We start from the raw sequence: 13,770 nt of genomic DNA, 5'->3' as shown, positions 1-13,770 counted from the left end.
AAACACTAAGTTTATGTGAAAGGTTTTGCTGCAATATCTTTCTGCCAAGGATATTAAGCTTAAGTTATCCACAAGAAAATGGTGGGGAGAGGGAAGCTTTAGTTTTGAAAGCTTTTTTTTTTTTTTTTTTTTCCCAGGTTTTTCTTGAGCACAGCAGCGTTTCAGTGTCTGCCTGCCATTAGTTGCCCCTCTACCAAGTCAGGAGGGTTAATTAAACTTGCGTGAGGCAGAATTTCTTTATGTGAATCTACGTGGTTCGCATAAATGTATTCTTATTTCCTTCTTTCCCTAGGATTATTCTTCTACCAGTATTGAATGTTTCAACGGACGCTGTTTAAGATCAATGAGAAAAAGCATCCTGCGGTGTTCGGTCTCTAGCTTTGAAGAAAGTATGGCGATACTGAGGGGAAATGTCAACAGAAGACGCTTTTCAAGGTACTGTATTTCTATATGTTCAATCTCTGTTCGATTTGTAGATTGAAAAGCAAGAGAGAAAGCATGTGCAGTGAGTTGTGGCCTGATAAACCTCCGGCTAAAATCAGCAGAGGCCTATGAGCATGCTGATGGCATACCGGTACCTTAAAACTAGAATCCCGCTTCTCAGTGGAAGTCTTCTGCTTTTCTAAAAAAACATGTGTTTTTTTCCCCAACCCCTTTGAGGTGTTGTTGTGGTGTTTAGCTGCCAGACGGGTTAAACCACACAGCCCTTCTCCAACCCTCCCACCTCCCTCTCTGGGATGGGGGAGGGAAACGGGAAAGTGAAGCCTGCGAGTTGAGATAAAGACAGTTTATTAAGACAGGAAAATAATGATGATGATGATGATAATAGTACTGCTAATAGTAATGTGTACAAAACGAGTGATGTACAATGCAGTTGCTCACTACCCGCTGACCAGTGCCCAGCGTAACCCCTAGCAGCCCGGCTGCCCCGCCCTATCCATGGTGCAGCGTGTTGCCATAAGGCATAGAATTCTTTGGCCAGTTGGGGTCGGCCATCCTGAGTCTGTCCCCTCGCAGCTGTTGCTGTGCGCCGATTCTGATCGCTAGTAGGACAGTGAGACACCGAAAGGTCCTTGGCTTGTTGTAAGTACTGCTCTGCAGCAACTGAAACATCGGGGTGGTATCAGCACTCTTCTAAACATCCTTTCACACTTCCTAAGCCAAAACATAGCAACCTACCCACTACTAGGAGGAGAACTAACTGTCCTAACCGAAACCAGGACATGTATCTTATCCGCTTGGGTGCTATTGCTCATAATTTTGAGAATTCAACATGAGCAAGCTAGGAAATGTGGGTACATACAGAACCGCGTGTATATGGTACGCAACAGACTTGGGGTCTGGATCCTCCGTGAGGCCTACAGGCTTCTCTTTGTATACCATGGAGCACTGGCTTGTAAACATGGTGAAATTTCCCACCTTGATGGGTCTAACACAAATACTCTTTTCTCCCTTCTCTCCCCTGTCCTCTTTCTTAATGTAGGCAGTTGAGAAAGCCGAAATTGGAACAAAAAAAAGAATATAACACAGGTAAGTGGCTGTAACTCCCCGGGATACCTATTTACGCTGGTTACTGAAGAGGATGGCACTTGGTCACTCCATCGCTTTCATTTGGCCCCAAAGCCTTCTGTAGTCAGCTGAATTCACTCATCAGTGACTTTTCTGTGAAGAGAGGTAGGTGCAAATAGGAGATTTTATGAATTCCTTGGGGAGGGAGCAGTGTGAATTGCAGCTTGGTAGGCACAAAGCAAACTGTTCTAATTGTGCAAAGTAAATTGATACTTGGTAGGTTCAAACTTAGTTTTATAGTTGGCAACCACAAAAGTAAACCTTAGCTGTGATCCTACCACCACTGTGGCGTAGCTCTTCCCTTCCCCTTGTCCTCTTGGCTCTTTTAATGACAGTGCAAGCAACAAACGTGTGCCAAAGGGTGCTGTATGGTTAACAATGGGCAGGCTTTTTTCTAAAAAGCACGAGTTTGAGTTATGTGGTGTTTGGGTGTTTCTCTTGAAACGATTCTTACCTCCTTGAGCTGTTAGATCATAATGCAGGAAATGAAAGTGCTGCATGCATAAACAGAGTAATAAAACATACACCTCTTAGGAAGAGGCTTGCAATGTAATAGTGTTTGTTTTGAGCACTGTTAGATACAGTTTGACATGAATGGAGTGAAAACACCTTAGAGAAAGGTGTTGATTGTTCTCCCTTTTCCAAGACAGAAATAACTGGAGTAGATTTCCCTCCTGCATGGAACAAAAGTTGCACGTTTGTTTTTGTCTGGCTAGCTTTCAGTCTCTTTAAGAATTTCTCTACAGGTCACAGTTTTAAGTAGACAGTTTAAACGTGCAGAGCGGTAAGTAAGTGGAATGCAGTGGTTGTGACAACAACTTCTGATCTGAAATTTAAAGAAAAATCAATCCACTTCAGGGTGCCTTTTTTGTTTGTCTGTTTACATTTTACAAGAGCAACGGTGAAATAAGGAGAATCCCATCTTCAGTGTTTCAAAATACTTTGTTTCTGCGTTTCAGTCACCAGAACACTGAGGAGTAGAGCTGGTGCAAAAACTGTGAGACGAGTCCACGGAGAAAACAGGGACTTGGAGCTGCGCCGCAGCTGTAGCGTCGGACGCAGTCGGTACTCTACTACTAACTCGTCCATTCTATTTGACAAACTTATAACAAAGTAAGTCATCTTTTCTTGCAGACCTCTTAAAATGATCTTTCTTAGCAAGCCTTTGCACTATGGCATGATGTTGGCCTCGACTTGCTCTGTATTTTGACAGCAAAGAGGTATGGCTGCTCCTGGCATTGAGAGTTCAATTCGTTGAGTTTTCCCCATTTGGCAGTTTTCTTAGCATCAGAAGTGCGTTCATTTTTAATGAACTTTTTGTTCCATACTCACAAAAGTGAATGTAATGCTTGATTAAGAAACTGAGGACGGTTTGATACAGTCAAAGCAAAGTAGTCCTAGGGATTCTGCGTTTCTGTCCATGGTTTATTTCTGTTTCTGAAGCCAAAATTGTTTTCTGCTTCAGAATTTGCTTTCCTTGCATTTCATCATTTTCTACAACACGAAACTGAGATTCCCATGTAGAGAAGAACAAACAGCCTTTCCTCGGTTAACAAAAAATGACTTAATGCTATTGTGCAGAGCAACTTAAGTAGGATTAAAAGTTGACATAATTTTTTTATAACATCTTACTAGGATGTCAGAATTCTTATTGTCCTCCTGCATTTATATATATATATTTTAAATGTGCTCGGTAAGAGGGGAAAATAAACCTGAAAACAGCGTATGTTTGCAAATCCTCAAAAGCTTGTTCTTAAATCTCTATCAAAAATAAAGATTTGACCTGATTTTTTGGTAATGTCTAAAATCTTGGCTAAGTGCCAATGACTTTTGCTTTGTGCATACTCCATTAAAATCTCTTACTGATTATGTGTGCTGTTTTATTTTTTTCATACATGCCTAACTCTGCTCTTACATGTCAACTTTGTATCTTAGTACTGCGGAAGTTTTGCTACAAAAAATGGCTGAAATGGAGCAGATGCGTAGATGCCAAAGATGTTGGGAAGATGTTGAGGTACAAATGACAGAGCAAGTACTCCGTCAGTTTGCCACTTTTGTAGAGTATTTCACGTAGGGAAGTAACTTAGTTGTAATTTTAATTGAACTGAAATAACTTCCTTCCAAAGAATAGCGTGGTCTAAACTACCATTTGGTCTTGCTCTCTGGTTATATCTTCATGTCTTACTGATACGGTTGTGCTCCAGATATCTTTTAAGAGTGGAGGAAGCATCTTCTGCAGAAGATGTGGGATAACGGGGAGATGCTGCAATGCATGTCTTCCACTCCAGTTTCTGAATTGCCTTCTGCTTTTTGAATGGGCACGGTTTACAAACAGCTATTTCGGACTTGGGTTTTTACTCCAAATGTTACTAAAAGCTCTGCCTGGGGGACTGAATATGCAAAAAGACTGGTGCTTTCCATCAGCTTGGCAGTTTAAGCTGTTTAGCTTTTTATCCTTAACTCCTAAATCATATTTCTCGTCATGCTCAGGAACGCGCTTACTTGGAAAGCTTAACAAAAGGCAGTGCATAGCTTCCTGTGTTGGTCACTCGCTCGAATTTTGATTCCTGTTAACGTTTTTTTTCCTGAGAGCTCACAAAGAATCTCCAGTATCATGTAGCTTTAATCGTCTGTTACAGGCAAATGGAGCTGTTTTCTTTAATTGACCTAACTTGCATTTCGGAGTTCTTCCTTGGTTGCAAACTGCTCCCAGAGTTTTCAGGAACTGGAAGCCTTTCAAATTTCCAGCTGAATGAACTGATGGCTACTTTATGTATATTTGTTCATGTGCTGGCCTTGCCTGAGAGCTTAAATAAACCCCTGTCTCTAGAGGAACCCCTGTTAAAGTTGTATGCAGCAATCATACTTCCTCTGTCTTAGTTTTGCTCTATTAAATTAAACTATTTTATTAAATTACTGTTCTTTTGAATGATAGGCACATCATTTTAAAACTTCCCGATAACCTACTTTCATAGCTTTTTGTTTAGCTCTGAATGTCCTTATTCTCTCAAATCACAGGATGGTTGAGGTTAGAAGGGGCCTCTGGAGGTCACCTGGTCCAACCCTCCCCTGCTCAAGCAGGGACAGCTAGAGCTGGTTGCCCAGGGCTGTGAAATGAATCCAGAATTGTCCACAGTACTTTTTATTAGCATCTCTCACACGCCTGTATGATTTCTTTTGGTATGTCTGCTAGAAAGGTAGTTCTTTTTCCTTGGTTCTGTCACGCTGTAGGTTATTAACCTATGATTAACTAACGCACTCAGTTTTGTATCTGGGCAAGTATTTAACCACTGCATGTACTGAGCCCTGGTTTAGAGCAGAAATTCTTGTTACTGATTGTGGGTGCACGCAATCATATTCCCACTCTCTCCTCTTGTGCAATAATTTATTTTTTGTGTGTGTACGGGGTGCCTCGATAATGTTACTGTGTAAGCATCAACAGACAGACGTGCCTGTCAGTGGATGTACGTGTATGCACGTCTGTTTTTCTGCACCTTTGTGACCGATCTTTCTTGCTGCTTGGAATTAGGAGAACCTTGATATCTTCACCTGTGTGAAGTCGGACTTCGAAAGAACTGGACCTGTCAGTCCAGATGAGATTGAGTTCTGGTTTTAAGTTTTCTTTACTCTGTTCTAACCAAAAGCCTTGTCTTAAACAATTGAAACAAGCTAATCTACTGGGTATTTGTCTTCTGTAAAAATTCTGTGTTGCTATTGACTTCTGTCGTGGTTTAACCCGGCCGGCAGCTAAACACCACGCAGCCGTTCGCTCACCCTCCCCCCTCCCTCTCTGGGACGGGGGAGAGAAATGGAAAGTGAAGCCCGTGAGTTGAGATAAAGACAGTTTAATAAGACAGGAAAATAATAATAACAAAATAATAATAACAATAATAACAATAATAATAATATGGTGATAATAGGGAAATAATAATAATATGTACAAACAAGTGATGCACAATGCAATTGCTCACCACTCGCTGACCGATGCCCAGCCTAACCCCGAGCAGCCGGCCCCCTTCCCCCGGCTAGCCACCCCTATATATTGTTTAGCATGACGTCAGATGGTATGGAATACCCCTTTGGCTAGTTTGGGTCACCTGTCCTGGGTCTGTCCCCTCCCAGCTCTTACTGCACCCCCAGCCTGTCCGTTGGCAGGACAGAGCAAAAGGCTGAGATGTCCTTGGCTTAGTATAAGCACTGCTCTGCAACAATTAAAGCATCGGGGTGTTATCAGCACTCTTCTCATCCTAAGCCAAAACACAGCATTCCACCAGCTACTAGGAAGAAAATTAATTCTGTGCTAACTGTAACCAGGACACTTCACAAGCCTTAGTGTGAGCTCTAGGGCTGTACTGTAGTGAGCTCAGAACAGGTGAAAAAAAAAGTAGATGAGCTGACGAGTTAGATTATGTGATAGAGCTCACCTGCACACCTGCAAAGGAGCTCAGAGAGACAGTGACAGGAGGCTGAGCCCCAGAAAATAGTTTGCTCCTCCCTTCAGAGGCGCAGAGGAGCAGAGAGATGCACAGTGGCAGGTGGGAACCCGAGGGAAGTTCTTCAGAGGAAGAATGGCTGGGCCACGAACTAGTAAGGGAGAAGCAGAGTTGACTCCTTTGGAGGTTTAGTTAGGAAAACACTAGCTCAAAGTCTTAACAAGAGTAGCTTGAATACAAGGCGGGGGCCAGTCTAGAGGGAGAAGCTTGGTTAAAGTGTGTGGGTTTCAGGGAGCTGTGCAGTAGAGACTTGTAGAGAGGAATTTTAAATAGCATGTTGAATGGGAAATGAGCCCGGGTCAATTAATTGATGATCAAAATGCAAACTACAATTTTAAATCAGGAAAGAGCTAGAATATACTTTTATAACAAAAAATACGCCAGAAAAGAGTGAGGAAAGTGTCAGTGTTGTTATAAAGGAAGTTTTAAAGGAAGTTATTGGAAAAAGGAAAGGGTTAGAGGAGCAATAAAGCAGAGAAATTCATGCTTTTGTGATAGAAGGGTTGGAACACCAAGGACTGGAGATGGTAGTGATCACAAACTCATTTACTGATCGCTCAGTTTTCCGTGTGCTGTCTGTATAACCCATGGCACCTACCTTGCATTCAGAAAGCAATGCAGCCTTTGGGGTTAAAAAATAAAAACCAAAGAGGGCAGTGCTTTCCAAGAAAAAAAGATCCTTTTGGCAAACAGGTAGGTGAACGGAGTATGTATGTTCCTTCCTCGGTGTCCTGCTGTTAACGTGAGAGGATATTCTCCAGAACCCAGTAGATAATTGCACTCTGGTTCTTGTGTTTTTTACCATCTTTCATGAAACAACTTCAGGTTACTTGACAGAAGCTAATGGCCTAAGCTTATGTGCATTTGGCATTGTTTTCTCATTGGTGAGCTTCAAGCCTGTGTCTGGCCCATTATTGCTCACAGAATTTGTGGCAGAGCTAGACTTGGACTTAGATTACTACGCTTAGTCTTAGCCCTACAGATTATTAAAACCCTTTCCATTAAATACTTTCTGAAACTAAGAAGCGACTTTCTGAAATAGCTGTTTTCAGAAGATCTGCATCTTAGCTAAGCAATAGGACAGAATTTTGCCTGTTGTTAAACACTGAGGCTGATGACAAGTCCATCAGCAGTTTCAGAGAGGACAGAACAAAGTCTAGATGCATGCTCATCTGCTAGGATTTGTGATTTCTGAAACGTGACTTGCATAAATTCATCTTAAGGTTTTGCAGGATCCACTGTGTCCTTAAAATAATGATAATAATAAAACTTACAGGCATCTGTGTAATGCATTTTGGATTTCATATAAGTACTTTTGCAAATTAACGATTCGGTGTCATGTTGTGGTACACTACAAACATCAAAAGGAAGTGAGAACAAAGAAAATGGTGGTGAAGATGTTCCAAGGCGTTACAACCTTCGACAGAGTAAACCTACTGACCGCTACCAAGCTCCTATGGAAAGTAGGTTGAACGCACAGTTTCTCTTAAAACCTTATTTCGTGCACATAAGTGAGATAAAACTTTTGAATGCAAATACATGTGTTTGCGCACACAGTTCTGCTTCAGTTCTGTACCTTCATTCTGCACATGAACTTCACTGTTTTTATCAGACACGTGTGTCCTGTGCACATTGTATTTCTTTGCTGTTTGGCATACTTAGTGCTATGTATCCTTGATATAACAGTACTTAATCACACTTAATAGTCTTGCTCTTGTGATTTTCAGTTCACCTTTAAGCAGGGCGTAGTTTTCCACTTGTACCATGCACTGATGAAAAGCAAAAACAGTTAAAAATTCTTCTGGAATTAGGGATGAGTGAAACACGTGGCATTTTCTTTATCTTGTGATATCGTCCTCTCTTAAATGTATCTGTATCATTATTCTAAATTCTTTCCTTTCAGTAAGACAAAGATCGAGAGAGGACTAACTCGGGCCAGCCCCATTCTGTCAGACAGAAAGAGTCACTTGAAAATGCTGGGTCACAAAAATGTAGGAGACGTGCCAGGTTGGTGTATGGCTAGTGATAGCTCTTACTTATCCGTAGAGCTGTCAGTCTCCTTACTGCATAATGCTTCAAAGGGTTTTCAGTTTAGTGGTAATTACAGAGTAAGTTTATGAACGGTACTTTGGTAGTCTTAAGGTAGAGAGGAAAGAAATATTTGGAGGGGAGGAGGTGGATACTTTTAAGTTGGTTTCTTTTTTAAATCCGATATTTGTGGGTCACTGATAAGATGATTATGGAGGTAGTGTCTTGGGTTTCTGTAACTGAAATTCTTTGGTTCTGGAACTGAAGCCAGAATCCCCCCTTAAAAATCTTAGTCAGACTATTTAATCTTGAAGGATACAAATGATTTTCTTAAAACCAAAAATAATTGTATTCGATTTAGAGGGAGAGGCTTTATGGAAGTTTTGTTAGATTTTAAAAAAAAAAAAAAAAATTATCACTCAAATACTGACTCTAGTTTCTGTTTGGAATCAACTAATGTTTATATGTGAAGTTAACCTTAAACAATAAAAGATCTAAATGAAATCATAAATTGCCTTAGTAATGATAAAGGCTTTTTGGATTCTGTAAGCAGTTAGTGCGTAGAGAATGCTGTTGATTGCCAGATATTTTGTTGAGCATTCTTGAAAGCAGACAGTTGTCACGAGGAAAATCATGTCATGGCCTTTGAAATCAGATTCCCAAGGAGTACAATGGACTGGAAAATAGATCTCAGAGTAAATTTTGAGATAGAATTCCCTTGATTTTTGGTGTTACTGAGTATCTGCTCTATTTTCTTTTGAACTTTCTGGTCTATATGCTTGCTTGCAGACAGAGACGTGCAGATGACATCAGTGATTCTACACCCTCTTGCTCATCTCCCTTGCTTAGCACGTGTGATACGGAGGACGGTGGCGAGAGCATATCTCAAAGAAGGTTGCTGTTGTTAGAGAATAGGGGAGGGATGAACCTCCTTCAAATGAATATTTAGCCATGTTTAAGTTTATCTGAATGTAACTGTGTAAGTTTATGTCAATTAATTAGGTCTTCTATATATTAATTAATGTCTTCTACATTTGCTTGGCATTATTATGAAAAACAAAAATCTTCGAGCTGCGTCTTAAAGAAAAAGAAGCCCTATAACTTCTCCTTAATTCAAATCAGGACTTTTCGAGTGAAACGTCAGAAACAGGACCTAAAGAGTTCAGAGGGATCAAAAGAAAGTTGGAAGAAGTCAGGGAGATGCAATGCAAACAGATAGTGCGGTAAGTCGTAAACTAATCATCGTGTCAGCGAGTGTTTCCAGGGATTACGAAAGATCTCAGTGTGCCATCTACAACTACCTTTGTTGATGGTTTTCTCTAAAGCAACTTCAAAAATTGCCCAGAATGTTTCCGTTGTGCTGAGATAATTTCTGATGAAACCTTGATCTAGATTGCTGCTTTCTTTAACATACAAACTCTGTTGTGTTGAATTTCTCTTTAGATTGGATTTGAGAACGTGGGTGGTCTTTCGGAACACATCGCAGCTTTGAAAGAGATGGTGATTTTTCCCCTCCTGTATCCAGAAGTTTTTCAGCGGTTCAATATTCAGCCCCCAAGGTAACTCATTACAGTGATAAATCGTAAGTCAGCTGTTTTCAGGAGAAAGTTCAATTAAGGTATCAATATGCTTCCATGCTTCAACATTTTTGGCAGCGGTGAACGTTTGTTTTAGTAGTAGCAAAAAGTGGTTTCTTAAAAACGGATAGAATCAAGAATATTTGTAGGTTAAAAATAAAAGCAATGTCTTAAAATTTTAAGTTTTACCATCTGGTGTTTTTAAAAAGTTGGGTTAGTTGGGTTGGAGTGGTTTTGTTCTCCGTTTTATGTACAAGTCAGCTTGATTAGGTTGTAAGCAAGAAGGGATTATCTAGTGGAAGTCAATTGTAACATGTTGCCTGGAAGCCCAGTTGTTTTTCCTGCCTACTTTTGCTTTTTTATTGCAGAGGCTGTCTATTTTATGGCCCCCCAGGAACAGGGAAAACACTAGTTGCTCGTGCACTTGCCAGTGAATATAGCCGAAGTGACAGGAAAATATCATTTTTTATGAGAAATGCTTCGGACTGCATGAGAAAATACGTGGGGGAATCAGAATGCCAACTTCGTGTGTTATTTGAACAGGTGAGGTTGAAATGCACAGTGTATTCTGTCAGAGTTGAAACCATTATTTTCTGTGGTCAACGTTTTTAAGTAGAACTTGCTCTTTTTTTGTATTTTGTTAGTTTTTTTTTTCCCACTGAAATGGAAATGCCAGTGTTTCTGCTGTGAATGTCAGCTGTAAGAACTACTGGAACGATTTGCTTCCTGTCACCCGGATACAGTGGGTTGAGACAGACTGTATTCTGTTAGTCATGCCAGATACTCCAGAAGCTCTATCAGTAGAGGTCCCAGAGGCTAAAATGAAAGATGTAGTTTAGATGACATTCCAACCATGATGTTTTTGTGCATTTTTCCTTTAAATAATGCTGTTTTACTCTGTGTTTTCGTGCTAGGCCTATCAGATGCGACCTTCAATTATTTTCTTTGACGAGATAGATGGTCTCGCTCCTGTGCGCTCCAGTAAACAAGACCGCATTCACAGAATCACAGAATCACAGAATTTCTAGGTTGGAAGAGACCTCAAGATCATCGAGTCCAACCTCTGACCTAACGCTAACAGTCCCCACTAAACCATATCCCTAAGCTCTACATCTAAACGTCTTTTAAAGACTTCCAGGGATGGTGACTCCACCACTTCCCTGGGCAGCCTGTTCCAATGCCTCACAACCCTTTCAGTAAAGATGTTCTTCCTAAGATCCAGCCTAAAACTCCCCTGGCGCAACTTAAGCCCATTCCCCCTCGTCCTGTCACCAGGCACGTGGGAGAACAGGCCAACCCCCTGATCTTTCGGTATCATTCTTGTTTTCTATTAATATGACTATGTTGCTCAACCACGTAAGGCTAATTTTCTTTTTTGTTTCACACAAAGCTTATTTATAGGTCAGTGTGGAGGAGACAGTTCTGTTTTCCTTCACATCTGCCTGTTTTCTGATTGCTTTCTGCCAGTTGTGCTAGTTTGACTAAAGCCAGAAATACTCCAAATTGACTGGCATGAGCTAGCTGGTAAATCTCTTCTTCCCCTGATCTTGTTTACATTTCTTAAATGATAGTATGAGAGGTGTCTTTGTGGCTCTTTTCCTTTAGTGAGACCCCTAGGTGCTAACTCACCAGATTAGTTCCTGTTTCAACTGGCCTATGATGCCTGTGATTTCATGATGTTTACCAGTGTTTGAATTCTCACAGGCAGCCTCTCAATTATATGGAAAACATGTCTTCAGTATGTCTTCAAACTGCAACATTCCTTAGCAAAAATGTTTGAAGCTGAGTAAGAAACTAGTTCAAAACACTTTAGTTCTATACCTGATTACGCTTTTGTTCCATACTTTGACCATAATTTCTAGCCTGCCTGGAAAACAGAACTTTGGTGTTAGCTAAAATGCGTAACTTTCAACTGTTATAGCAAATATTAATCATTTGTTGGCCTTACTAAATTGGTGTTTAAAAAATCGGTTTTCTAGGAATCTTAAGCCTTATGCTTGTAGGGGAATTCAGAAGCTTTTTCAATATCCGTATCTTATGTAAACTAAAAATTTCATATATATATTCCTAGTTGTTCCATCCCTCAAGGCAAGCTGGTAGCAAAACTTATAACCCGTAGCCCTTGCACAGCACTGCCTTCCGCATTGCAGATTCTAACAAGTATTTTGAATTCCTGTTTTTACTTAAATGTCGCTAAGGTAGCTGAAGCTGTACTTAGATTGTTTTCCATATACATACAGTATGGAGGTATAGCTTTCAAAGAAAATGTAAAATATAAACAAGTTTGAATTCATAGACAATGGATACTTGATACTCAGTTGTACACTTTCATTGTAGAGTTTCATTTTTAGTTTAACACTAATTGCACGATCTATATGCTGAGATCAAGCAGTCTCAGAGACCCGAACAGAACTTGGAAATTGGAGTAGCAGTGCTGAGATGTCTGGTCTCATTGAACTTGGCATGCCTGATTGGAGCAGTGGACCTGCATCACCACAGAACTGAGTACTAATCAATTTATTTGACCAATAAACTTCCCACTCTGCAGACTGCAGCATAGCCTTACCCTTAAGAAATGAAACGCACCCCAGCTAAAACGTCTTGATTAAACTTTGTGTCCAGCAAGTTTGTGGCTTCTAATATATTTAACTTGGTTTTGGTGTGCTTTCCCTAATGTGGTAAGGCTGGTATAGATTCTCACTGAGGTATCTGCTTGGTGACTGCAATCTTAGTCTTAGGGAAAAAATACATCAGTGTGGGAAAAGTACTGTGTTATGGGGTTGGTGATTCCTAATGCTTGGTCTGTGAAGAGATTACAATGTGCTAGTGGTTGGGTAGGGATTTCTTGGTTCTGGCTATGACAAAGTTTTGTGATAAAGATTGGCCTGAGTCTAGATTTCTGCAACTGTTCTAAGTGCACTTCCACGCAATTCTGACATTCATAGGTATTACAGTTTTGCACCTACATAAAATCTGCTTGATCTTTGGGGAATGGAAAAAAAACAAAAAAAGGATGATGACCTGTTTAATTTACTGTGAACACGTTAATTTATCCTGAAAACTTGTAACTCAATGCCAAAACAGGTGCTTCTAAACGATAGTTGAAACCAATTTACTAAGCCTGAGATCAGCATGTGGTCTGTGTTAACTTACCTATTTTTTATGTCTTAAAACGAGTCTTGTCCTTAAAAAGCTTGTCCATTATGACTACTCCTGGAAGAAAGTCATGTGGAATGTAACAAAATTTACTGAACCGGTAAGTAAAACTTGTATTTTTCTATTAGTTCCATTGTTTCAACTCTTCTGACGCTTATGGACAGCATAGATAACAGAGGGGAGATCGTGGTAATCGGAGCTACCAACAGACTGGATTCTATAGATCCTGCTTTACGAAGACCAGGACGCTTTGACAGAGAGTTCCTCTTCAACTTGCTAAATACAGAGGTGAGAACTGAAATTCAACATTAGTGCTACCATGGCAAAGTCCAACTTTATAGGGGAAAAAAAATTGACAACCTGAACAAAAGAGTGGTATGTGGAGACACTGCATTGTTCCATGGAGGGCAAATCTGGTACTGGATATATATGGTCAGGATGATACCACCAGGTAGTTAGTTCTATAACCAAACCTTTCATTCCCAAAGTTGTACCTGTTTACTTAATTATTTAGTCCACTTGGGCGCTTTCATCATGAAGTTGTGTTTTTGGTCTCAATCCTTCACTTATGAATGAATAGGGGACGTGTTTGCATTTGATTGTGCCCCGGATCAGTGATAGTAGTTTGAGTCATAATTTTGTCTTTTTTTTTTTCTTACTAGGAAATTAAGAGAGAAATCTCAGCCTTCTGGTCCGACACGTAGTCTTCAACATACTTTTTCCTCTCCAGAGACTTTTGTTGCACACTGTTCTGTTATTTGTAAGCAATTTAGTAAATAGTATCTCATATAGGGATATAAAATTTAATATATACGTATTTTAAGATATTTTAAATTTGTTTATTTGACCTTTCTTAAACATATTTAAGTACTTTTATTTGATATTTTTGTTCTATATATGTAGCTCTCTATTTATTATCCTATATATATAGGATCATAGAGAAGTGA

At 40.0% G+C, this 13,770-nt stretch overlaps 2 protein-coding genes across 3 annotated transcripts; both read left to right on the top strand.

Moving 5' to 3' along the window:
* The first annotated feature begins 88 nt into the window (after positions 1–88).
* On the top strand, positions 89–5,285 carry LOC137846427 (ATPase family AAA domain-containing protein 2-like). Its single transcript, XM_068664366.1, has 5 exons — positions 89–435; positions 1,484–1,530; positions 2,529–2,682; positions 3,505–3,583; positions 5,099–5,285. Exons 1-5 carry the CDS (start codon positions 344–346, stop codon positions 5,183–5,185), a joined length of 459 nt encoding a protein of 152 aa, XP_068520467.1. The 5' UTR covers positions 89–343; the 3' UTR covers positions 5,186–5,285.
* A 3,717-nt stretch (positions 5,286–9,002) lies between these two features.
* On the top strand, positions 9,003–13,521 carry LOC137846428 (ATPase family AAA domain-containing protein 2-like). 2 transcript variants are annotated; one of them, XM_068664368.1, is made up of 4 exons: positions 9,003–9,313; positions 9,534–9,649; positions 10,036–10,210; positions 10,582–10,916. In XM_068664368.1, exons 1-4 carry the CDS (start codon positions 9,296–9,298, stop codon positions 10,693–10,695), a joined length of 423 nt encoding a protein of 140 aa, XP_068520469.1. In that variant the 5' UTR covers positions 9,003–9,295; the 3' UTR covers positions 10,696–10,916. The 2 variants fall into 2 exon arrangements, with proteins under 2 accessions (XP_068520469.1, XP_068520470.1); XM_068664369.1 differs by lacking the exon at positions 10,582–10,916 and adding an exon at positions 12,952–13,521 and having other exon boundaries at positions 9,004–9,313.
* Positions 13,522–13,770: the final 249 nt, after the last annotated feature.

Source organism: Anas acuta, chromosome 32, assembly GCF_963932015.1.
Source record: "Anas acuta chromosome 32, bAnaAcu1.1, whole genome shotgun sequence".
NCBI classification, from domain to species: Eukaryota; Metazoa; Chordata; class Aves; order Anseriformes; family Anatidae; genus Anas; species Anas acuta.
This window is presented reverse-complemented; position numbering and strand designations above follow the sequence as displayed.

Coding starts and splice junctions, on each gene's coding strand:
- LOC137846428 (XM_068664368.1), top strand. Junction 9,650..10,035: donor TTCAATATTCAGCCCCCAAG/GTAACTCATTAC, acceptor TTTTTATTGCAG/AGGCTGTCTATTTTATGGCC. Junction 10,211..10,581: donor TTCGTGTGTTATTTGAACAG/GTGAGGTTGAAA, acceptor TTTTCGTGCTAG/GCCTATCAGATGCGACCTTC.
- LOC137846427 (XM_068664366.1), top strand. CDS start 344: ATGAGAAAAAGCATCCTGCGGTGTTCGGTCTCTAGCTTTGAAGAAAGT. Junction 436..1,483: donor AACAGAAGACGCTTTTCAAG/GTACTGTATTTC, acceptor TTCTTAATGTAG/GCAGTTGAGAAAGCCGAAAT. Junction 1,531..2,528: donor AAAAAAAGAATATAACACAG/GTAAGTGGCTGT, acceptor TCTGCGTTTCAG/TCACCAGAACACTGAGGAGT.